Here is a 25,780-nt window from a genome sequence, read left to right as displayed (position 1 = left end):
GTCTGAGTCTCAACTTCTTATCACCTAAACCACTCTGTCTGACATTCCCATCACTTTTTAAGCTGTTCTTATCAGAACAGGCAAAGTGCGAAGAATTAACTGTTTCCTCACGAACCTTTACATGAGGATCTGCGTCTCTGTCCCCGATTTACGAGTGTCTGACTTAACTTTTATCAGTATGAGCGTGATCCAATGCATGGTTTTACTTTTTAAAGACTCAATATGTGATCATTTCCTGTGCTTAGCATTTTCTGTTGCCGTGAGTCACGTTCCAACTTGCGAACGGAACTCCAAGACTCCAGCTTGGAACCAATTTGCAACCCAGGTCTGCCTGTATGAGCCAATCACTGAACAATTCATCAGCATCATACACCTATCTCGCTCCCCTATTGCTAACAACTCTGGCTTTAAGTGAAAGTGTGATAAGTGATAGTCCCCTTACGACTCACAGCCTTGACCCATCCGCACCCATTTCTCATGCAGTGTAAATTGTTGCTTGCTTTAAATTTTGGCATTCTTGCACTCAACAATTGCAGGATGAGAAGCTTTGATAGCAAGCCTTTCAGTTCTAAGGAAGGGTTGGAGGATCTGAGCTACAGGGAGAGGCTAAACAGGCTGGGGCTGTTTTCCCTGGAGCGTCGGAAGCTGAGGGGTGACCTTATAGAGGTTTACAAAATCATGAGGGGCATGGTTAGGATCAATAGACACAGTCTTTTCCCTGGGGTGGGGGAGTCCACAACTAGAGGGCATAGGTTTAGGGTGAGAGGGGAAAGATTTAAACTGGACCTGAGGGGCAATGTTTTCACACTGACGGTGGTACGTGTATGGAATGAGCTGCCAGAGGAAGTGGTGGAGGCTGGTACAATTGCAACATTTAAGAGGCATTTGGATGGGTATATGAATAGGAAGGGTTTGGAGGGATGTGGCCGGGTGCTGGCAGGTGGGACTAGATTGGCGTGGGATATCTGGTCAGCATGGACGGGTTGGACGGAAGGGTCTGTTTCCATGCTGTACATCTCTATGACTCTATGACTCTGTTAACTGATTTCTCTCCACAGAAGCTGCTAGACCTGCTGAGCTTATTCAGCAATTTCTGTTTTTGTTTCTGACTTAGTATCTGCAGTTCTTTTGGTTTTCAATGCGTCAATCTGATATCAAGCAAATTTTAACTCTTTGATAACTTGTATTTTTGATATTGAATAGCAATGATGTTTAAAGATTACAGATTAAATTCACTTTGAATTGGAATTCCCAATCTTTTATCTTTGGGGTGGCTCAGTGGTTAGTTAGCATTGCCTCACAATGCCAAGGACTCAAGTTTGATTTCACCCTCGGGTGACTCTGTGGAGTTTGCGCATTCTCCCTGTGTCTGTGTGGGTTTCCTCCGTGCGTTCTGGTATCCATCCACAGTCCAAAGATGTACAGGTTAGGGTGGATTGGCCGTGCTAAATTGCCCATAGTGTCCAGGGATGTGCAGGCTAGGTCGATGAGCCAGGGAAATACAGGTTTATGGGGATAACGTAGAAGGAATGGGTCTGGGTGGGATGCTCTTCAGAGGGTTGTTGCAGACTTGGTGGGCCGATTGGCCTGCTTCCACACCGCGTGGATTCTATGACTGTATCCAACCTTTCCAACCTTGAATTTTCACTCTTCCAATACCAAACCCCAAAATATTCTGCCTAATCTGTCCAAGCCTTGTCTGAAGAAGGGTCACTGGACTCGGGGACAATAACTATATTTCTCCCTCTACCGATGCTGCCAAACCTGCTGAGTTTCTCCAGCACTTTGTATGTGTTGGTTTTACCCCAGTCTGAATCCCTTTATTCAAAATGATAAAAGCACTAAAGAAACTCAGCAGATCCGACATCATCTGTGAGGGAGAGAAAACGAGTTAATGCTCTATCTCACAGATTAACTTCACAACTGAAGACGCAGTGATTGGAATGATGTCAGCTAGGTGGACCTCAGAATGGGTTCCCTGATTGGGGCTGTTAACCTGGTCCAATCAGGGAGTCCTGGCTGACAGAGATAAACAGGAATGTCAGGGGTTCTGTTCACCTTGAGACCAGGCTGTGCGCTAACTGGGTCAGTGTCATGTTGCGCGTGTGTAAGTAAAGGGGGAGGGGATACTGGCCTTAGTGGAGTTATTTCAGATTAGAGGTAGAAAAGTCATGGATTCATACAATAGGGAAGGTCCAGGATACAGAGAAATGCAGGATGGTGGAACTGGAGTAGGCCATTCAGCCCTTTGGAACTGCTCCACCATTCAATAAGATCTTGGCTGATCCAATTGCCAAGTTTGAACTCCATTGTCCTGTCTGCTCTCCTGTAACCATGGACTCTCTTGTCAATCCAAAACCTATCCAAGTCAGCATCGAATGGACCGAGAGACCCAGCCTCTACTGCCTTCTGGGCAAAAGAATGCCATAGTCTGATGACTGTCTGTCTGAAGGTGCCTTAAAAGTACAACCTCTCATTCCTAACCAATGATATCCCCTGGTTTTCCTGAATCTGCACTAGTACCACTTTCCAGATCTCGGTCACTATCCTTGAATTTTAGAGTGTGGGAGCAATTAAATGACACAAAGATGCCTTGGAACAAAACTCAAAGGAAGCATTAATGGTTGTAGAGAAGTGACAGAGCATCGATCCAGCATATAAGGTGTTAATGGCAGAATGTGAAACAGCTCTCTGAAAGGTGACAAGACTGAAAATCAAGACCGGACTGAGCAAAGGGAGGAACAAAGTCAAAGTGGGATAGAGTTCACGGTCTGAAATGGTTGAATCCAGTGTTTAGCCCAGAAGTTTGTAAAATGCCTCATTGAAAGACTATTCAATATTCAGCTTCTCTATTCACTGCTACCTCACAGCACCAGGATCCCTGGTTCGATTCCAGCCTCTGGCGACTGTCTATGTGGAGTTTGCACATTCTCCCCGTGTCTGCGTGGGTTTCCTCTGGTTTCCTCACACAGTCCAAAAGATGTGCAGGTTAGCTGGATTGGCCATGCTAAATTGCCTGTAGTGTCCAGGAATGTGTATTAGCCACAGGAATTGCAGGGTTACAGGGACAGAGTGGGGTGTAGGTCTAGGTGGGATGTCCTTCAGAGGGTCAGTGTGGGCTCGAGGGGCTGAATGGCCTGCTTCCACTCTTTGGAGATTCTATGATCTGTCACTGTTTTTGTTGATGGATTTTGTTTTCCTCCACACTCTGGAGTGACATTAAAGAAAGCATTTTGGAATTAATTCTGTTTTAGGGATAACCAACTGGTTCTTGAGATGTAACTGGTTCAACTTCGAGGGCTATTATTTGGTGGGGGTAGGGGAGGGGGGGGGGGGGGGAAAGAGTGGGGGGGATTGTTTGAGTCACTAATACCTCTCCCTCTTTTTGTCCAGAACCTGTGGAGTCTTGACATGCACAGAGACACGAGTCTGTCCTCTGGTTTTTCTGACCACCCCCTATCGGATTACTGGATCTCACACTCTGAGGAAGGCCATGCTCGGTCCTTGGTGAGAATGCCCGCTGGGCAGCAGTGCGACATCTGTGCCCCATCCCTCGAGAGACGCATCAAGTGAGTATGGCAGGCAGTGGTCTCCCTCTGACTCTGGGGCATCAGCTGCTCAGATCTCTCCTGTCGCATATGGCACTTGACCCTTGGGGCCCTAGCCTCGCTATCCTGAGGGGAAAAAACCACAGGCACTGGTCCAATTGTTTGTTCCATTGTTGAAAGACTGGCACTAGTCATAGAATCATACAGCCCCTTGGTCCATGCCGATCAAAATGTCCATCCACACCTACCCTATTTCCCTGCACTTGACCCATATCCTTCTGAACCTTTCCTATTCCTGATGAAGGGCTTTTGCCCGAAACGTCGATTTTCCTGCTCCTCGGATGCTGCCTGAACTGCTGTACTTTTCCAGCACCTCTCTAATCCAGAATCTGGTTTCCAGCATCTGCAGTCCTTGTTTTTACCCTGACCCTTTCCTATCCATGTTTTGTCCAAATGCCTTTTAAATGTTGTTAATGTACCCACCTCAACCACTTCTGCTGGCAGCCCATTCCATATGCGTGCCACCCTCTGTGTAAAAACAAAAACGTTGCCCCTCAGGTTCTTTTTTATTCTTTCCCCTCTAACCTTAAACTGATGCCCTCTAGCCCTCGATGCCCCAACTCTGGGAAAACGACTGAGTCCATTCATCCTATCCATGTCTCTTACAATCTTACACACTTCTATAAGATTCCCCCCTCAGTCTCTTACGCTCTAAAGAAATCCTCCTAGTTTATCCAACCTCTCCCAAAACTCAGACCCTTGAGTCCTGGCAACATGCTTAAAGTTTCTTCTGCGCACTTTCCAGTTTAACAACATCCTTCCGATAGCAAGGTGACCACAACTGAATATAATATTCCAAGTGCAGCCCCACCAACATCCTGTACAACTGCAACATAACTTCCCAACTTCTACACTCAATGCCGTGACTGATGAAGGCCAGTGTGCCAAAAGCCACCTTCACTGCCCTGTCTACCTGTGACTCCATTTTCAGAGAACCATGTACCTGAACCCCAAGGTCCCTCTGTTCCACTACACTCCTTAAGACCCTACCATTCACCATGAAACTCCTACCTTGATTTGACTTTTCAGAATGCAAGACCTCACACTTGTCTATATTAAGCTCCATTTTCTATTTCTCAGCCCACTTCCCCCAGCTGATCAAGGACCTGCTGCAATTTCTGATAAGAGACTAGTAGTAGAATTTCTGAAATAATCAGTTCACTTACATGCTTCTCTATGCTAGATTTCTGACTTCTGTCCTGCTCTTCCTGTGGTATTCTGTCCCTGTTACCTCCGCCCCTGAGGTGCTATTTATGCGCAGTGAAGAGTATTTCTGTGACATCATCACAAGGATGATCCAGGATCCAAAAGCCTGGATCAACAGTGCAGGGGTGTCACCAGTGATACCCAGGGCGATTCCAGGTCGATCCCACAGGTCCCTTAGAATGCCAAGTCAGTCGATTTGTTACAGAGTGGCCTTGGAAACATGCAGCATCTCCCAGACACTTGTGTTTCTAAGAGTCTGCGTCAGTGTCTGGGAATTTATGGCCTTTGGAGATTTAAATGCCCACCACGTTAACAGGCTGCTTCGGTCGGGAGGAAGATTTGACCATTCCTTAGATTTCCTGCCTCCCTTGGAAAAGGGGTGGGGGAGGATTCCAAGGAGGGAGGGTGTTTTGAACTGGATCTCCACCACAGGAATATTGGGATCACTGGAACAATTCTCTTCCGTCTCCCGCAGAATGGAGCAGTCCTGGCAGCTGTGGCAGGAATTCCTGGATGACTATTCCCGGTTCAACGACTGGATGCACTGGGCGGAAGCCCTGGCCAGGGAGCCCCTCTCTTCACAGGTTCTGTATTCCGAGGCGAAGGAGGAGCTGAAGAGGTTTGAGGTGAGTGAACTCTGCTGGAATCCAGCCCTGGTGGGTCAACCCTTCAATCCTAAACCACTGGGGTCTACGAGATGGGGCTCAACTCTCCTTAGCTTGCAAGAACCCCGAAGCAGTCAGCGAAAGCTTCTAGAACCTTCCACCCCTGGCCCATTGATCCAACTTCTTTTGCATGGAATGCCTGACTTTAAATTCCTTTCCACAAGAGAAAGACCTTTAGGGGAAGGATTTTTTTTTTGTTTTGACTAATCTGAGGAGAGGCCATTCTGTCCCTCAAACCTGAAAAATGTGTTGCTGGAAAAGCACAGCAGGTCAGGCAGCATCCAAGGAGCAGGAGAATCGACGTTTCGGGCATAAGCCCTTACCATCATCCTGTCAGAGCATGTTTGATTGGTCCGTATGCTACAATCGTCTTGCTGTGTGGCTTTAGTCTCTACCCAGGGTCTGCTGAGAGGATGACATCAAGAACCCAGCTCTTCCAATCTGGGTCCAATCCCAACTTCCAATCCAGATCTGACGGAAGTTGCCCACTTACCTTCCCAGGATGTGTCGGGCCAGATGTCCAGCGCAGGGTTGGTCCTAGTCCAGAAGACCACTTGGGCCATGTCAGTGGGACTCTGTGTAGGATGGTTTGTTTGTTTGTTTGTTTGATTTAGCTGCTGTATTCCACAAAGGAAGCAGATTAAAGGTTCCAGGGCCCCCCTCACAATGACTGGGAAGGTACCTGTGTAAGGAATGGGAGTTAATGGGCTCAGGGGCACGTGTGTACGTCTGTGTGTGTGGTGGGGGGGGGGGGGGGGGCGCGGTGGCGGCGGAGGAGAAGAGAGACCAGGTTGGCAGGGGTGAGGGATCTAGGTTGGTTGGGTGGAGAATTAAGTCAGGTAACTGGGAAGGAGGTATGGGGGATGAGGTAAGTGGGTGAGATGTTTGGGTGGCGTGTGAGGGGTTACTGGGGGGGGGTCTGGCAAGTGGGTCAGTGGGTAAAGGGGAAATCAGTAAATGGGTACAGAAGGGGGGGGGTCAGTAAGTGGATAAGAGGTTGCGGAGGGTCAGATAAGTGGCTGAGGGAGTGTGGGAGGCAGGTGGTGGCTGACAGGATCAGCTGGATGGTGGTTCAGGCTGGTGAAGGGCGTTGCAGTCGGTTTAATGCAGGGTTTGGTGAGTGTGGCCCTGGGGGTTGGAGGAGTTCAGGCTGAGGTGATGTTCCAGTGAGTAATCGAGAGGGTTAGTTTCACAGTTCACCAGGTGTTTGAACCAGTTTGAATCTGAATAATTATCCAGTCAACGCAACTCTCCAAAGGAACTCAACTCTGTCACTCCTGAGTTGTGGACTTTGGAAAGGTTGAGACGTTGGGTAACTGCTGATAATTGGAAGTTTAAACTTCTCCGGTAATTCCCGTGAGGTCAGCGCATCGGGACACTCCAGATGAGTCAAAGTATATTTTGCTGGGTGTATTTTGCCTGCTACCCACAGACTGGAAGAGCTGGAGTAATAATTTATTTATTCGCGACACATATTGTAGCTTCAAATTGCTACAAGCCTCTGACCAATCAAAATCCCTGGTATTGTCAAAAAGAGTTTCATTAACATATCCTACAGTCAGGCGTTCCTTACTCAACAAATACCTTTCAGTCACTTTGAATCTGTCCCCTCTGATCTCCTTGCCTCCCAAATAACCCCTCATTGCAGAATTGGTGGAGAGAAACTGAGTCTGTGCTTGAAGTGGACTAGAGATGGTGAAAGATAATCTTTGTTTTTCTCTCTCTCTCTCTCTCTCTGTCCACAAAAGCTGCTGAGTTTCTCCAGCAATTTCTGTTTTTCACATTTCAGATTTCCAGCATCTGGCGCTTTTGCAGAATGGAGATTCTTAAGAGAGGGGGAGAAAAGGACAGGTTTTAAAATTAGGAGTTTAGATTTATTAAAAAGTAAAATTTAGAAATGTCAGGCACAGATGACAATTTCATTGTTTTGTTGTTTTGCTTCACGTAGAATCACATTCTCAAAACAGCCAGGGTTTGTTTGACTTTGAGGGTTTATCCGAAAGCAATATTCTTAAACTGCGATCAGAAACCGAAGTGCTCTGGTACTGTTACTCCCTGAGCTGATCTCCCATAATGCCACAAGGCCAGAGAAAGGGCCCAGGCCTTAAAACTAACTATGGATTTTCTTTCTCGTTGGGAATAGTGTCTCCAGAAACGGACAGAAGAACACGTGATCCAACTTGAGTCGATAAACAGACGCTACAGGCAGCTGGCCAGGGAACAGGGCATCAGATTGGCCGGCAAGCTGAAAGGAATGGTGCATGATGGGAACCAGAGGTGGGACAACCTCCAGAGAAGAGTTGGCATCATCTGCAAAAGGCTAAAGGTAATTGACCACTCCCTGTTGAACCCTGAGAGGTGTTTGGCAGCTGCCATCCACTGTCCCTGGAGAGAATAGTCAGGAAATCGGAGGTTTTCAAAATCCTGAGTGGACTGGACAGAGTTGATGGGGACTTGTGAAAGAAACAAGAGTGTCAGGGGTGTAGTTTAAAATGGTGTACAAATGAAGCAAAGGTGATGTGAGAAAAAATACTTTCTGACAAAGCACATAGTTAGAATGGACTGGAATGCGTTCCCTGGAAATGTGGGGGAGGCAAGTTCAATCAAAACATTCAAGAGGTTGTTGGTTTTGATGGTTTGTGTTTGGGAATGTGGGGGCAATGGCAGGAGACAGTAAAGCTGATATAGGTGCAGTGGCCTTCTGCACTATTACGTTCCTATGCTATGATCATCACTGTATGAGATGTGGGCATTGCTGGTTGGACCAGCATTTATTGCCCAACTCTAATTGCCCCTTGAAGGTGGTGGTGAGCTGCCTCCTTGAATCGTTGCAGTCCATGAGCTGTAGGTTGACCCATCATTCTGTTAGTGAGGGAGTAGAAGGAACAGCGATATACTTCCAAGTTAGGAATGACGTGTGGCTCAGAGGGGGACACGGAGTTAATAACAGAGGGAATACTGACACCAATAGTCAGGGAGGATGGAGTCACCTGTACTGGAAAGCTCCATTACTGAGATCAGCATTCTGTACGTCAATAAGAGTTTGTCAGACAATGGTAGCTATAGACCAAACCGAGAGCTACAGGCAGCACATGGAGACTGGGATGGAGTCAGTAAGCCCCCTCTCACAGGACAGGAAACAAGCCCTGAGTTTGGAGCAGCCTGGCCCACGTCAACAAAGATGTGGAGGTGCCAGTGTTGGACTGGGGTGGACAAAGTTTAAAAATCACCCCACGCCAGGTTATAGTCCAATGGGTCTATTTGGAAATATAAGCTTTCGGAGCACTGCTCCTTTGTCAGGGAGCACATCAATAAAGGGGCAGCAAGGTCAGGCTGAGCCCAGAACCCAACCCAACAGCACAGGCACTCTCTCTGCATGGGTGGTGAGACTTTAATACCACTTCATTGACTGGAAATTCCATGAAATGCTTTCCAAGTGTCACAAAGCAAGTCCCCTTTGCTTTCTAAAGGTTTCCATGCCTCAAGGAGATTCTGTCCTAGATTTTTTTTTCCCCAGAGGGGAGTAATAAACTGGGCCGGGCTCCAATCAGTCTGGTTTGGTACGGAGATGAAAAGGATTTTGAGGCCTTTTGTTTATATGTAAACAGATGAGACTTCAGGCCAAAGTGGTCATGTGTTAGAAGTGACCTGTCTCAAGAAAGGGCAGTGGTTAGCTCTCTAGCTGAGCAGTTTAATTTAGTCTTGAGCTGGCTGGAAGTTCAACAGAGAGTTATATGGAAACTTTCCCTCTGCCCCCTCTTCCCTCCCTCCCCTCCCTCCATCCATCCATCCCTCCCTCCACAACCCCCCCCCCAACTTCAACCTGTAAGCATGTGTTCCATTTATACTGGCTTTTTAAAGGGAGTTTGGTTATTGAAACTGTTGTGTATACAGTATTAGGAACAGCATTATTAAGTCTAGTTGGATAGGTTGAGTTCTGTAGGGGTTCTTTATTCTGTTCTTTGTGTTTCATTGTGTAATTTTGTGAATAAATCTTTCTGTTTTAAACCAGGCAGTCAACCTCGCTATCTTACTCTGGGTAATTTTCACGGAACACTTACCGAAACTGCTTAAGAATGTTTTTGAGTGGTCTGGCCGAGGCAGTGAAAGGAGCTATAGAAATTGAGTTCTTTTTAATCCGTGTCCCCAGTGGCACACTTCCCCTGGTGTCAATGCTCCAACAGTACGTGTTGTGTGGCTTTTTCTATGTTGCTTGGTATTTCTGACTTTGGTCCACGTGAGAGTCTCAGTTCTGCTCTGGGTGACATTTTCCTGCTCACTTATACTTCGTGCGGTTCTCAGCAATTGCTCAACGCGTGTCCTCACTTTCAAATCAGCACCCCTCCCCCACCAAGGGAAGTGGCCATTCGTTCCTGTCTGTCTTATCCCTGCACAGGGATAAATCTGAAAAGAATCCCAAAGCCCTGAGATCTCCCATTATAGGGCAGAATAGGAAAGGCTTGGAGAGAGTCGATGACCAGGTGTTAATGTTGCTGGATTGTAACCTGGAGGCTTAGGCTGATGCTCAGGGGATCCAGGTTCAAATCCCACCATGGCATCCGGTAAATATTAAATTCTGTGTGTAAAGCTGTATTAGTCTCAGTGATGGTGGCTCTGATCACCTATCAACAATTGTCAGGAAAACCCATCTGGTTTGCTAATGCCCTTTTGAGGAGGGAACTCTGCCATCCTTACCCGATCTGGTCTACACATGACTACAGACCCATAGTGAAGTGGCTAAGTCTTTAACTGCCCTCTGGAATGGTCGAGCAAGCCACTCCAATTCAGGCACAATTAGGGATGGATAAGAAATGCTGGCCTTGTCAGCAAGGTCCAGGAAAAAAGAGAAAGGAACATTCTGTCAAAAGCCTTCGTCACAGCTTTGCTTACATTCTCAGCTTCAGTGTCTCTTGTTGCTCCCCCACCTCGTTACTGCAGCCTCCCGTCCCTGGGGTCCTCTGGGACGTTCTCCCAAGTGTCAACTGTAGTTTCCGTGGTTTACTCTAGAATGGGACCTAGGAATGGGCAGCATGGTCTGTAACTGGCCAAGCTTCTGCCTTGTTTCAACTCGCATCGTTTTATTACTGACCTTGTCAGCTATCAACCGTAAGACATAGGAGCAGAAGCAGGCTATGCAGCCCATCAAGTCTACTCTGCCATTCAATAAGATCACGACTGAGTGATACTTCCAACTCAGCTGTACGTCAGTGCCCTAGCCAGTTCTCTGTACTATCCTGACAGATCGAGTAAAGGAATTACCCCCAATTAAACCAAAGGGACACTGTAATTAATGGAAAATCTCTAAAAGGACATCTCTAAATTTAAATGAAAATGTGGTTATTGGGACTGATGATGCACTCCTGATGGTCTCTTTTTGTACCATTTTAATTGTATTAAATTAAAACGCAGTGGTTCCTTTTAAAGGGATGACAAAATTCAAATCCTAAATGCAACTTACAAATCCTAAATTCAAACTTGTTCTTAGAGAGTGATTGTGTACTTGCTGTGCCAACTGGTTTTCATAAGTGCTCTGGCAACTTAATGATTCCCCTGTGTTTTACCATTTGTGTGGGTGTTAGGAAGGCCTTGAGAGCACTGTCATTGGGTGACCAATCTGCCTGACAATAGACTCCCTAAGCAATCACTCTAACCCTGAGCTCGCTCCCAGCAAGGCATTCCCAGGTTGATAGCAGAATTCTTTTGGGGATGTTCTCAGAGCATCCATGGAGAGATCAAAGGTCCCTGTCGACATGGTGACCCTGGCTGTCCACATACAAAGGCAAGTGCCAGAGAACACACAGACCACCGAAACCCAGGTGGCAGAGTCGGTGGGTTACCCTCTCCTCATCAGGTACCCGTCCACCCTGAGGGAGTGCCCGAGAAGGGAGGAAGGGAAGGAAAGGAAAGAAGGGTATCAGTTTGTGTCTGTAGTGTTCACTCCTCTTCAATCGGGGCCTGATGAGTGGCTGTGTCTTGTCAGTATTTTGTAACCCAGAGGGAAGAGTTTGAGACCGAGAGGGAGAACCTGTGGTTGTGGCTCATGCAGTTGGACGTCCGACGCTCCGAGCTGGAATATTTCTCCCGGGAAGGGGCAGCAGAAAAGCTCGACTCGCTTCAGGTACCGGGTGTGCGGGCCGATGATGGTGGGAGGGGTTTGTGTCTGTCTGAAGCAAGTGTTTACACTGAGGGAAAAGAGATTCCACAGATTCACGATGCTTTGTGAAAAGTAATTCCTTCTCTCTGATGTTAACTCTGCCAGCTCTTATCCTAAAACTATAACCTCTTAATCAAGATTTCCCCACAAAGGGGAACCTCCCCTTCGTATCCATCCCTTTTGGCATCTTGTCTACCTCCATTACGGGCGGCACAGTGTCTCAGTGGATGGTACTGCTGCCTCACAGCACCAGGGACTTGGATTTGATTCCAGCCTGTGTGGAGTTTGCACATTCTCCCCGTGTCTGCGTGGGTTTTCTCCCGCTGTCCAAAAATGTGCAGGTTAGGTGGTCATTAGCTGCCCATAGTGTCTGGGGGTGTGTTGGTGTGGTTGATTGGCAATGGGAAATGCTGGTTTTCAGTAGATTAGGTCTAGATAGGATGCTTTTTTGAGGGGTCCGTGTGGACTCGATGGGCTGAATGACCTGCTTTCACACTGGAGAGATTCTATGATTATATCCCCTCTCGTTCTTCTAAACTCTATTGAGTAGGTAAAAACAATGACTGCAGATGCTGCCTGAACTGCTGTGCTCTTCCAGCACCACTAATCCTAAACTCTGTTGAGTCCTGAGTCTTGAATCTTCACTGCTCTCTGAGGAAGAGAGTTCCATAGAGCAATGATTCTCCAACACAGAAATGTCCTGTCTGAAGACTAGAAGCCCCTAATGTAACCCCATGAGCTTCTAGAATGAATGGATTAGATTAGATTCCCTACAGTGTGGAAAAGGCCCTTCGGCCCAACAAGTCCACACCGACCCTCAAAAGAGCAACCCTACATTTATCCCTTTACCTAACACTTTCGGGGCAATTTAGCATGGCCAATTCACCTGCCCTGCACATCTTTGGACTGTGGGAGGAAACCGGAGCACCCGGAGCAAACCCACGCAGACACGGGGAGAATGTGCAAACTCCACACAGTCAGTCGCCTGAGGCGGGAATTGCCCTGGCGCTGTGAGGCAGCAGTGCTAACCACTGAGCCACCGTGCCGACCTGGTCAATCAAAAACTGAGCAAGTTCCCTCTCCCCTTCCAAAAGGGAGCTGAGGGAAGCATTGCCAGGGCAAGGGGTCAGGTATTCTCACTTAACAACAATAAAGACCTCCAAACATGCTCTCTGATTACAATTGAGGGATCAATGTTGGCCCAGAAATTAAACAAAGCTTGCCACTCTACCACTCTACTTCTAAGTGCGGTGAGATCTTCTTTTACACCCACCGGAACACCCCTATTGGAAGTGGTTGGTTTGGTGGTGGTGTGGGAGGGGGGTCACATTGAATGACGGTATCTCTTGATAGTGCAGATACCCCTCAGTGCTGCCCTGGGAGTGTCTGTGTTTGAGCCCCGTACTGGGATAGTACCTTGTGGCTCGGGGTTGAGTATTGTCTACTGGGACACAGCTGATGCTCAAAACCCTGAAGCTCTTATCCCTGTCCCCTCGCAGAATTCCACACTCGGTGCTTCCTTGTGGATGATGCTGAGAGTTTGGAACGACGGTACAGGAAGTAACTTCCATTTCTGTGGGAAAGAGATTGACTGTGTGTCCTGGGCAGGGGGACGGGTGTTATAACCAGTTCCACATTTACCTCCTTTGCCCTCTTACCCCATGCCAGGTGTTGCAGCAGGTGATTGGCAGTGTCACTGAGGGGACCGATGCCCTGCTGAGGTCGGCAGGAGCCCTGCTCCAGAAAAGTGAGCCCCAGGACGGGGTAACAATCGAAACAGAGGTTCAGGATCTCCTCCAGTTCCAGCAGGAAGTGTTTGGACAAATGGATCGTCTTCGCAGGAGATGCCACAGCATGAACCAGGTGAGGCCTGGCATCTACTGGAGCTGTAACCTGACGGGTCGTCAATCCCAAACATTCGTTCGTGGGGCATCACTGACAAGGCCACGTTTGTTCCCCTTCCCGAATTGTCCTTGCATGTACCCAAGGGCCATTTCTAAGACCATAAACTATAGAAGCAGAATTAGGCCATTCTACCCATTTGAGTCTGCTCTGGTACTCACTCATGCCGGATGTGTTTCTCAACTCCATTTTCATACCTTCTCCATGTAACCTATGATCTCCTGACTAATCAAGAACCTATCTACCTCTGTCTTAAAGACACACACATTGACATGGCAGTTGAGATTCGCTGTGGATTTGGAAGCACATGTAGGCCAGGCCAGGTTAAGGATGGCCGATTTCCCTCCCTGAAGGACATGAATGAATCAGTGGGTTTTCAATGACAATCATTGAATTTCAGGTGACCGTTAAACAAGACTAGCTTTTAATTCCTGATGTATTAATCACATTTAAATTCCACTAACTGCCTTGGTGGGATTTGAACCCTTGTCCTTGGGTTACTCATCCAGTAACCTTATCACGACACCACAGTCTCCCCACTTGATGCTGAGTCTGGAAGGCAGTGAGGTGCCCTATTAAAGGATGAGATGATGTCCATTACACCTATCTTCATTAGGGACAGTGGAGGAGAAAGAGGTCAAAGACCAGGGTGGACATGGGACAGACCATTTTTGTTTCGTGAAGGGTTGCTTTAGTCTGGCGTGGGCACTACGTAAATGCATGGTGAAGGTTTTGTTTCTGGGCTGCTTTCCACAAACTGATCTGTCCCTTCTCCGTATTCCAGATGTCTGACAGATGGGAATCCCTCCATAGAGAGGGCCGTGAGTCTGAGAGCTGCGGTGACAGAATCCTCAAGGGCAGACAACACGGGTGGCCATTGTGGCAGCATCTACTGCCAGAGGGGGTTCCTGGTGGCAATTTGAACCCGAGCAGCATGGACTCCTTAGCTCTGGAATGGGATTCGTCTGTAGATGTTGGAGACTCGTGGACACTGGAGGGCAGTGTTTCCTTTTGTAGCTCTGTGCTTGGTATGTGATCGCCCTCACTGGAGAGTGTCTTCATTTTCTTTAAATTTAACCAATTTTTCTAAGCAACCTGTTCAGCGACTCCATTACACACCTCTGGAGCAGGTGGGAATTGAACCTGGGCCTCCTGGTTCCAGGATAGGGGTACTAGCATTGCACTATAAGAGGACCCTCTTCGTCTAGTGATAATACCACTTGGCCAAGAGACCAAGAGAGTCTTAAGAGGGCTGAGGAAGAGGTGTACAGAGGAACCTCGATTATCCCAATTTCAGATTTTCCAAATTTCAAAATATCCAAACAAGATCGCAAAGTCCCAATGCTTGGCTAAACTGTGTTATCCGGCATTTGATTATCCAAACAAAATACTCCTCGCTCATGTCATTCAGATAGTCGAGGTTCCTCTGTACATGTGTCACAGGTCCTTGTGGCATTAGGGTAGTGTTTTGATTAGCAGAAACCTCCCAGTGATGTCAATGAAACCTATATCTTTCACATCCTTATGAACACTTGGCCTTCTGGACCCACTTTTCCATTTGATAACATTATGACTGATCTGATTTTAACTTGCCTGGAATTTCGTAGAATCCCTACAGTGTAAAAACAGGCCCTTCGGCCCAACAAGTCCACACTGACCCTCCGAAGTGCAATCCATCCAGACCCATTCCCATACCCTATTACTCTGAATTTATCCCTAGTAATGCCCCGAAGGGAGTGTTGCTAAACAAAGAGACCTTGGAGTGCAAGTTCATAGTTCCTCGAAAGTAGAGTCACAGATCGATAGGATAGTGAAGAAAGCGTTTCCTTTATTGGTCAGAGCGTTGAGTTTGGGGGTTGGGAGGTCATATTGCGGCTATACAGGACATTGGTTAGGCCACTGTTGGAATATTGTGTGCAATTCTGGTCTCCCTGCTATAAGAAAGATGTTGTGAAACTTGAAAGGGTTCAGAAAAGATTTACAAGGATGTTGCCAGGGTTGGAGGGTTTGAGCTATGGGGAGAGGCTGAACAGGCTGGGGCTGTTTTCCACAGAGCATCAGAGGTTGAGGGGTGACCTTGTAGAGGTTTACAAAATTGAGGGGCATGGATAGGATAAATAGACAAAGTCTTTTCCCAGAGGTGGGGGAGTGCAGAACTAGAGGGCGTAGATTTAGAGTGAGAGGGGAAAGATTTAAAAGAGACCTAAGGGACAACTTTTTCTCACAGGGGGTGGTGCGTGTATGGAATGAACTGCCAGAGGAAGTGGTGGAGGCTGATATAATTGCAACAGTTAAAAGGTATCTGGATGGGTATATGAATAGGAAGGGTTTAGAAGGATATGGGCCAAATGCTGGCAAATGGGACTAGATTAATTTGGGATATCTGGTAGGCATGGATATCTGTTTCCATGCTATACATCTCTATGACTGTATAACCTACACATCCCTGAACACTATGGGCAATTTAGCATGGCCAATTCACCTAACCTGCACATCTTTGGACTGTGGGAGGAAACCAGAGCACCCGGAGGAAACACATGCAGACACTGGGAGAATGTGCAAATTCCACATACAGTCGCCTGCGGCTGGATTGAATCTGGGACCCTGGTGCCGTGAGGCAGTAGTGCTAACCACTAAGCCACTATGCCGCCCCATTCAACTTCAGTGATACATTCCTGCATGTCCCCTGATAATCTTTCATTTCCTTGGTCATCAAGAATTTATCTACCTCTGCTGCAATAATACTTAGATTCTGCATCTGCTATTTTGAGAGGAAGGGAATTCTGAAGACCCTCTGAGATTTAAAAAAAAAGTTTCCTCATTTCTGTCCCCTTATTTTTTAAAGTGAGCCCAGATAGCCCAAAGCTCATGAAATGTGGCATCCAGTTTGCACGCAGCAAGACGTCAGACAGCGTCTAGTGAACAATTAAGGGATAGTAGGAAATGGCGGCCTAAAGGTTATGTCTGGCTGAATAATCCAGAAACTCTGGCTAACCCAGATGGAGATGAGAGTTCAAATCCTGCCATAGCAATGTGGGCAAATCTTAACTACTCTCTGAAATGAGCAAGCAAAGCCACCCTGTTTGAGGGCAATTGGAGATTCAGTAACACCCACATCCCAAGTTAAGACTGAAGATGTTGGTTGGTGGACAAGTGCTGTCTGGAAGCTGGGGAGGAGGTTTTTGCACTCGTCTGCAGTAAATGGATATATCCAGACTGTCAGCCAGTGCTCCACAAGCTGCTCTCTCTTTTATTGTGAGTCAGGAGTTTGAACTTCATCCCTGAGTTTTGAGGATACATCCCAGTGCTATACTGAGGGAGTGCTACACTGTCAGAGGTAACATCTTTTACATGAAGCATCGGAACAAGACCTTATCTGCCTTCTCTGGTGAATGTTAAAGCCCCCCATTCTGTGTTATTGGAAGTAATACCTGTACTAGCCACAGGATCAACTCTGATTCAATTAATAGTCGTTAGGTTGTAGAGTATACATCATGGAAACAGGCCCTTCAGCCCAACTCATCAATGCCGACCAGATTTCCTAGACTGAACTCATCCCATTTGTCTATATTTGGCACATACCCCTCTAGACCTTTCCTATCCATGAACCTGTCCAGATGCCTTTTAAATGTTGTAATTGTACCAGCCTCCACCACTTCCTCTGGCAGCTCATTCCATACACACCACCCTTTGAAGAAAATGTTGCCCCCTCAGGTCCCCCTTTACCCTGGGGAAATGACCTTGGCTATTCACCTTATCTATGCCCCTTTATGATTTTACAAACCTCAATAAAGACTGAAGAGGGCATGCCCAGAGCAGCACCACAAGCAGACCTCAAAAAGGGGCGTCAACCTGGTGAAGCTGACAAACGGGACTACTTGCACGCCAAACAGCACCAGCAGCAAGTGATAAAGGCGAGGCAATTCCACAACTGACGGATCCGATCTGAGCTCTGCAGTCCTGTCACATCCAGGTGTGAATGGTGGTGGACAATTAACCAATCATTGGAGTAGGAAGCTCCACAAACCTCTCCATGTTCAATGATAGAAGAGCCCAGCACATCAGGGGAGAATGCTGATGCAATCGCAGCAATCTTCAGCCTGAGGTGCCAAGTGGATGATCCATCTCAGCCTCTTCCAGTGGTCTTCAGCCAATTCGATTCACTCCACATGTTATCGAGAAATGGTTGGAGATACTGGCAAATGCTATAAGCCCTGACAACATTCCAGCAATAGTACTGAAGACTTGTGCTCCACACTTTTTCACTCCCCTAGCCCAAGGTCTTTCAGTACAGTTATAATACTGGCATCTACCTGACAATGTAAAAAATTGCCCAGGTATTTATATCCTCTGCTGAAGAAGCAGGACAAATCCAACTCGGCCAATTACTGCCCCATCAGTCTACACTCAATCAGCTGTAAAGTGATGGAAGGTGTCATCAACAGTGCTATCAAGCAGCTCCTGCTCAACAATTGTGCTGCCCAATCTGGGTTCCACCAGGGTTTGACCTCCGCTCCTGACCTCATTCCAGCCTGGGTTTAAACATGGACAAAAGAGTTGAATTCCAGAGGGTGAGGTGAGAGGGGCAGCCCTTGACATCAAGGCCCCTGCTTCACGGCACCAGTGACCTGGCTTCAATTCTAACCTTGGACGACGATATGGACTTTGCACATTGTCTTCCCCGTGTCTGCGTGGGTTTCCTCCCGGTGTTCCGGTTTCCACCTACAATCCAAAGACGTGCAGGCGAGATGAATTGGCCATGTTAAATTGCCCGTTGTTTTCAGGGATATATAAGTTAGTTGGGGTAAATACAGGGTAAGGGAATGGGTCTCAGTGGGTTACTCTTCAGAGGGTCGGTGTGGACTTATTGGGCTGAAGGGCCTGTTTCAACGCTGTCATGCTTCTAATCTTCTAATCTAAAGGCCGCTTTCAACTAAGTGTGGCATCAAGACTGGAATCAATATGAATCGGAGAAAACTCTGGTTATAGTCAGATCCGGTTGTGGTTGTCTGAAATCGGTCATCTTAACTCCAGGAGTTCCTTCGGGTAGTGTCCTGTGCCCCAACCATCTTCATTAATTAACCTCCCTCCATCGTAAGGTCAGAAGTCTGGATGTTTGTGGTTGATTACACAAAGTTCAGCACCATTTACGACTCGGACTGAAGCAGTCCATGTTCAAATGCAACAAGATCTGGAAGGGGTGGCACAGAGGCTCAATGGCTAGCACTGTTGCCTCACAGCACCAGGGACCTGGGTTCGATTCCCGACTGTGTAGGGTTTTCACATTCTCCGTGTCTGCGTGGATTTCCTCCGGGTACTCCGGTTTCCTTCCACAATCCAAAGACTGGCAGGTCTGGTGAACTGGCCGTGCTAAATTGCCCATAGGTTAGGTGCAGTGATCAGTAGAATGGGTCTGGGTGGGTTGCTCTTCGGAGGGTCGGTGTGGACTTGTTGGGCCGAAGGGCCTGTTTCCACACTGTAGGGAATCTAATCTAATGTCCAGACATGGGCTGACAAGTAGCAAGTAACATTTGTGCCTCATAAGTTCCAGGCAATGACCGCTTCCGACAACAGAAATCTAACCATTGCCCCCTGACAGACAATGGCACTATTATTGCTGAAGCCCCTGTCATTGACCAGAAACTCAACTGGACTCATCACATTAACACAATGGCTACAATTGCAGGTTGCAGGCTAGGAATCCTGCAGCATGTAACACAACCCTTGACTCCCCAAAGACTGTCCACCATCTAGAAGAGACACATTGGGAGTGTGATGGAATACTCCTCACTTGCCTGGATGGGTGCATCTCCAACAATGTTCAAGAAGCTTGACACCATCCAGGACAAAGCAGCCCATTTGATTGGCACTATGTCCACAAACATCCACTCCCTCCACTGACTCTCAGTAACATCGGTGTGTACCACTTACAAGAGGCGCTGCGGAAATTCACCCATGATCCTCAGACAGCACCTTCCAAACCCACAACCAGTTCCATTTTGAAGGACAAAGAGTATGTGGGAACACAACCACCTGCATGTTCACCACTCCACCATCCTGACTCAGAAACTTAGAACATGGAACATTACAGTGCAGTACAGGACCTTCAGCCCTCGATGTTGCGCTGACCTGTGAAACCAATCTGAAACCCATCTAACCTACACTATTCTGTTCTTGTCCATATGCCCTTAAAGTTGGCGAGTCTACTACTGTTGCAGGCAGTGTGTTCCACGCCCCTACTACTCTGAGTAAAGAAAGTACCTCTGATATCTATCCTATATCTATCACCCCTCAATTTGAAGCTATGTCCTCTCATGCTAGCCATCACCATCCGAGGACAAAGGCTCTTACACTCCACCCTATCTAACCCTCTGATTTATATGTCTCAATTAAGTCACCTCTCCATCTTCTCTCTAATGAAAACACCCTCAAGTCCCTCAGCCTTTCCTCATAAGACCTTCCCTCCATACCAGGCAACGTCCTAGTAAATCTCCTCCTGAACCCTTTCCAAAGTTTCCACATCCTTCCTATAATGTGGTGACCAGAACTCTACACAATACTCCAAATGTGGCCACACCAGAGCTTTGTACAGCTGCAGTATGACCTCATGGCTCCAAAACACTATCACCCTACCAATAAAAGTGAACACACTGCCTCCTTAACAACCCTATCAACCTGGATGGCAACTTTCGAGGATCTACATACCTGGATACCGAGATCTCTCTGCTCATTTACACTACCAAGAATCTTACCATTAGCCCAGTACTCTGCATTCCTGTTACTTCCAAAATGAATCACCTCACACTTTACTGCATTAAACTCCATTTGCCACCTCTCAGCTCAGCTCTGCAGCTTATCCATGTTCCTCTGTAACCTACAGCATCCTTTTTCACTATCCACAACTCCACTGACCTTAGTGTCATCTGCAAATTTACTAACCTATCCTTCTATGCCCTCATCCAGGTCATTTATAAAAATTACAAACAAGAGTGGACCCAAAGTGATCCCTGTGGTACACCACTAGTAACTGAACTCCAGGATGAACATTTCCCATCAACCACCACCCTCTGTCTTCTTTCAGCTAGCCAATTTCTGATCCAAACCGCGAAATCTCCCTCAATCCCATGCCTCCGTATTTTGTACAGTAGCCTACCGTGGGGAACCTTATCAAATACCTTACTGAAATCCATATACACCACATCAACTGCTTTACCCTCATCCACCTGTTTGGTCACCTTCTCAAAGAACTCAATAAGGTTTGTGAGGCATGACCTACCCTTCACAAAACCGTGTTGACTATCCCTAATCAACTTATTCCTTTCTAGATGATTGTAAATTCTATCTCTTATAACCCTTTCCAACACTTTACCCACAACTGAAGTAAGGCTGACAGGTCTACAATTACCAGGGTTATCTCTACTCGCCTTCTTGAATACGAGAACAACATTTGCTATTCTCCAGCCTTCTGGCACAATTCCTGTGGACAATGACGACATAAAGATCAAAGCCAAAGGCTTGGCAATCCCCTCCCTGGCTTCCCAGAGAATCCTAGGGTAAATCCCATCCGGCTCAGAAGACTTTTATTCCTGGTCCTTCTGTCTCTTGACAAACTCCTGGAACAACCTCCCTAACAGCATTGTGAATCTACCTACAGCATGTGGACTGTAACAGTTCAGGAAGACAGTTGAGCACCCACCACCTCAAAGGGGCAGCTGGGGATGGGCAATAAATGGTATCTCAGCCACATGCTGGGAATGAAAGAAAACTACTTGACTAACAGTCAGGAGCTTTAGCATTTCCACAGACTATGACAGGGTTCTGCACACTGCCTGACATATTGGGTGAGTTCTGTCTGCAAAGCATCTGTCAGGTTTGTCTCAAAGGCCTACAATGATACAATTGGAAATGAGTTTGCTTTCCACACACCATTTCCCCACAACAACTTCTTCGCCTACGCAGGTCAGTAAGGAACCTATTTGATGGGGTCCCCTGCCCAGTGGGATCTCTGATCGGGTTGTGTTTGCTGAAGTATCCATGCTGTGCTTTTAGGAGGTCTCTTTAACCCCACTAGGCTGCCTGCAATGGACCCCACTGCATCCAGCAAAGTATCGAGCTGCTACCTCAGCTTTCTGACCTGAAAGCCCCAATACGATTCCATTTCCATGATGGCCTTGTCCACAGCTCCTTAAGCTGACCTCTCTGTGAACCTTCACCATCCTCAATGGTTGCAGCAAGAGGCAGTGACTGACCAACTGGTGCTGACGTTACTATCGACTCAGTGTATCTCTGATTCCTCCCCTTGAAATCATTATCTGATTGGTCCCATTGACAAAATCTGCATGGAACAATTTGTATTTGGAGAAGTGTCACCAACATTGACACCAAGACCAGGGCTTGGTTCTACTTTGCAATGCTATTTTGATTTCTCCTGGTGCACTCATGGTCCATTTCTGCCAAAGAGGAACAAGAATCTGATTCTGGTAGGTTTCTGCTAAACGATTTCATTTCCTCTATTGTGCAACTTATTTTGCCAAGGTAAGGGCATCTCTCACCGGTACAAACCAGTCTCTCCCCTCCATCCCTAGCGTGTGACTGCTGATGTCCCCATTACATCAGAAGGACAATAAGACATTAGCGCAGAAGTAGGCCATTTGGCCCATCAAGTCTGCTCCACCATTCGGTGAGATCATGGCTGGTCTGATAATCCTCAACTCCACTTGGAGTCATCAAGATCTACAGCCCGTGAGAAAGGGACTTCAGCCGATCACATCTGTGCCAGTGAAAAACAAGCACCAAACTGTTCTAATCCGTGTCTTTCCTTCATAATTCTTAATTCCCTTACAGATTTAAAATCTATCTCGCCTTGAATATAGTGAATGACATAGCCTCAACATCACTCTGTGGTAAAGAGTTGTACATCACGATCCCATTGCATCATTATGCCATTCAGAAGAGATTTACCAGGATGTTGCTGGGAATGGAGGTTTTGAGTGGCTGGATAGGCTGGGACTTTTCTCACTGCAGCATCGGAGGTTAAGGGATGACCTTATAGAGGTTTACAAAATCATGAGGGGTATAGATGAGGTGAATAGCAGGTGATTAGGATGGGGGGTTTCAAGACAAGGGGTATATTTTTAAGGTGTGAGAAGAAAGATTTTAAAAAGACATGATCAATTTTTTCTTTTTACGCAGTGGTTCATGTGTGGAATGAACATCCAGAGGAAGTGGTGGATACGGTTACAGTTACCACATTTAAAAGATTTTTCGATAAGTACATGAGTAAGAAATGTTTGGAGGGATATGGACCAAGTGCGGGCATTAGGGACTAGTTTAATTTGGGATTATGTTCATCATGGACTGGTTGGATGGAAGGGTCTGTTTCTGTGCAGTATGACTCTACTCCACACTAGAGTTGGACCTCCTGTCACCTTTGTAGTCTGTCTCCCTTGCAAGTCACTGACAATGGAGCAGGGATCATTTTTGAGCCTCTGAAAGTCACTGATTTTTGTGAACAGACTATTCTTGAGCAAGTAGATGCCTTTGATACATTGAGGTGTGAGAATGGGATAGGGGACATCTGAACGGATTCGGCTCTGAGAGTGATGAGGGTCTCCCTCTTCTGGTGCCTCGTGTTAGTGGATGAACAGGTGCTTGAGACAGACAAGTCCTGCATAATGTGTCCTCCATTTCAGACCAGCCTGATGGTCCAGATGCCATCGCCAATCCGTGGGGCTGTAGGAGAAACCAGCAGATCCATGGTGAATGGATGTATGACTCCAGCACAACACAGCAGGTGAGAACAATATTGCTGAGCTATGTCCTGAGTTGCCAATGTTGTTGTTATTAATGTGAACGAAAACCTCCAAAGCCAAGTGCTTTTCTCCTTGTTTGCTGAGGTAAGGTGATGACTCCCATCTGTAGAGAGGGACGCTCCTCAGTAATGTGTGACCTTTTGTGTCTAACCTTCAGTACGTAAAGGGTTTGTACAGAGACCTCAGCTGCATAGGGAACCTGGCTTGTCCTGAACCTGTTTAGCAAGGACCATCCTGACCAGCCTCATTCCAAACCTGCTATTGGAAAGACTGAGTTTGTCATGGGCTGGTTGGTGGCTTCTTGTCTTCCTGCAAAGACGCAATACAGAGGTTAGGTTCCTAGGCAAAAGCATGACAGGGAAATGGTGAGGTTATGCACTTTTGACAGGAAGACTAAAGGAGCTGAAGGTTAAATAAATGGGGGTGGGGGAGGGGGAAGACTGCAGAAAGCTATGAAGGATTTTGAGGGAGGTGATGGCTTAGTGGTATTATCACCAGGCTATTAATCCAAAAGGAGTGTCTGGGGACCTGGGTACAAACCTTGCCACAGCAGATGGTGGAACTTGAATTCAATAAAAAGCTAGAATTAAGAGTTTGATGACCATGGAACTGTTGTCAGAAAAAAACAATCTGGTTCACTAATATCCTTTAGGGAAGAAATCTGTTGTCCTTACCTGGTCTAGCCTACATGTGACTTTAGACCCACAACAATGTGGTTGACTCTGAACTGTCCTCTGGGCAATTAGGGATGGGCAGTAAATACTGCCCTAAGCAGCAATGCCCTCATCCTGTGACTTCTCTTGGTTCACAAATTGTTGTCTGACTGTTCACAAAATGTTGAATATCCAATGAAATTAAAGTGAATCTTTTGTGGCGAGTTGATTCTGAAAGTGATCCTTGTGATTACACCAGAGCCACAGTGACAGAATTGATTTGTCAAAGACAATGAATTTGAAGTTTGCAAGATGGTTTAATGTTTGGTTAAAATGTTGAGAGATTCATTCATTCAATGTACATGCCACACTGCGTTTTTAATTTGAATTACTTATTTTGGTCTGATTTCTCCACCAACGCTAACATTGGTGTTGTAATCTGCTTGTGAGTTGATGCCCATTTTTGGGTATGGTATGGCATGGGTTCAAAGGTTGACTTTGTGCATCTTGATTTATGATACCTGGGCAAGTTTCCATGTTGTTGGGTAAAGGCCAGTGTTGGAACAATACTGGGGAGGTGTGGCTCAGACCCTGGCTAATTCTGGAGGATGAGTACACTGCTGTAACTAGAGTGTTGTCATGAACCGGGTTATATCCAGGAGGGAATAGAATTGGCTGAAGATCGGAACCTGAGATGGTAGCAGGAAGTTAAGGTGGGTCATCAACGCGACACTGCTGGTTGAAGGTAGTTGCAAAGCTTTCAGCCTTGTATTTTAGTAACAGAGGGACAGGAGCAGGGAGTTCAACCTGTCGGGCCTTACTCTGCCATGTCATTAAATCATTGACCAATTGTCCACCTCAGTGCCAGTTTGTTTGTTTAATTGAAGTGAAATTCCCCAGTTGCTTATAGGACTTGAATGTATCTCTGGATCGTTTGTTCATGCTTTGAGGTGAGTGGTTCTATAACATCAGCAATTCAGTATCTGGTAATGGTCTCTGTGTGTGTGTCCAGCTCTGTCTGTCTCTCTCTCTCTCTTTCTCTGTCTGTCTCTCTTGCTTGTGTGCTCGCTCTCTGTCTCTCTCTGTCTGTCTCTGATTTTCTCCGGCTGCCTCTCACACACACTTTCTCTCCACCTCGCTCTCTCATTCGTGTTTTCTGTCTGTCTCTCTCCTCTTTCCCCCCCCACAACCCCACATGGCTGTCTTTCTCCCTCTCTCCCACCTCCAACTGTGTGTGTGTGTGTGTGTGTGTGTGTCTTCTCTCTTCTTCTCTTTCCCCCCCCACTCTCCCAGCTGTATCTGTCTGTCTCTTCCCCTCCTAGCTGGCTGGCTGTCTCTCTCTCTCTCTCTCTCTCTCTACATCCACTCTCTGTCTCTGCCCCCCCCACCCCTGCTGCATGTGTCTCTCTCACCCCTCCTAGCTGTCTGTCTCTCTATCCATCCTATCCCACTGCCCCCCAGCTGCCTCCCACTCTGGCTGTGCTGCTCACTGTGCTCACTATTGTTACTGTTTCCCCCCCAGATGGATGTGGGCTGTCAGTGTGACTCTGAAGTTAACACAGTATCAGGTGACCATGGTCCTCTGTTTGACACCCAGTTGCAAGTCAGAGACAGACTCTCCTGTGGTAAGGGAATGCTCCTCTCTGTCTCTTTCCCCTATCCACTGCAGTCAACTGAACACTACACATCAGGCACAAGGGAACGGGCGACTGGATTGGAAGGGGTCCAGAGGTCATGGGGGCTCAGGGCAGGGGAGAAAGAAGAGAGAGCCCTCTTGCTG

At 47.0% G+C, this 25,780-nt stretch overlaps 2 protein-coding genes across 2 annotated transcripts in view; one reads left to right on the top strand and one right to left on the bottom strand.

The window, feature by feature from the left end:
* The window catches only part of LOC140454472 (spectrin beta chain, non-erythrocytic 1-like), a 274,811-nt gene that overhangs the window by 215,275 nt on the left and 33,756 nt on the right, over positions 1 to 25,780 (bottom strand). The gene's annotated exons all lie outside the window — the stretch shown is intronic.
* Positions 1 to 25,780, top strand: part of LOC140454473 (nesprin-2-like) — a 38,763-nt gene that overhangs the window by 946 nt on the left and 12,037 nt on the right. The window contains exons 2-9 of the mRNA XM_072549241.1: positions 3,394 to 3,569; positions 5,290 to 5,440; positions 7,623 to 7,805; positions 11,460 to 11,597; positions 13,302 to 13,496; positions 14,320 to 14,563; positions 23,228 to 23,328; positions 25,523 to 25,625. Coding sequence (XP_072405342.1) covers positions 3,412 to 3,569; positions 5,290 to 5,440; positions 7,623 to 7,805; positions 11,460 to 11,597; positions 13,302 to 13,496; positions 14,320 to 14,563; positions 23,228 to 23,328; positions 25,523 to 25,625 — 1,273 coding nt within the window. The 5' untranslated portion in view covers positions 3,394 to 3,411. The remainder of the gene's footprint in view (positions 1 to 3,393; positions 3,570 to 5,289; positions 5,441 to 7,622; positions 7,806 to 11,459; positions 11,598 to 13,301; positions 13,497 to 14,319; positions 14,564 to 23,227; positions 23,329 to 25,522; positions 25,626 to 25,780) is intronic.

The sequence above is a fragment of the Chiloscyllium punctatum genome, chromosome 29 (genome assembly GCF_047496795.1).
Source record: "Chiloscyllium punctatum isolate Juve2018m chromosome 29, sChiPun1.3, whole genome shotgun sequence".
Taxonomy (NCBI): Eukaryota; Metazoa; Chordata; class Chondrichthyes; order Orectolobiformes; family Hemiscylliidae; genus Chiloscyllium; species Chiloscyllium punctatum.
This window is presented reverse-complemented; position numbering and strand designations above follow the sequence as displayed.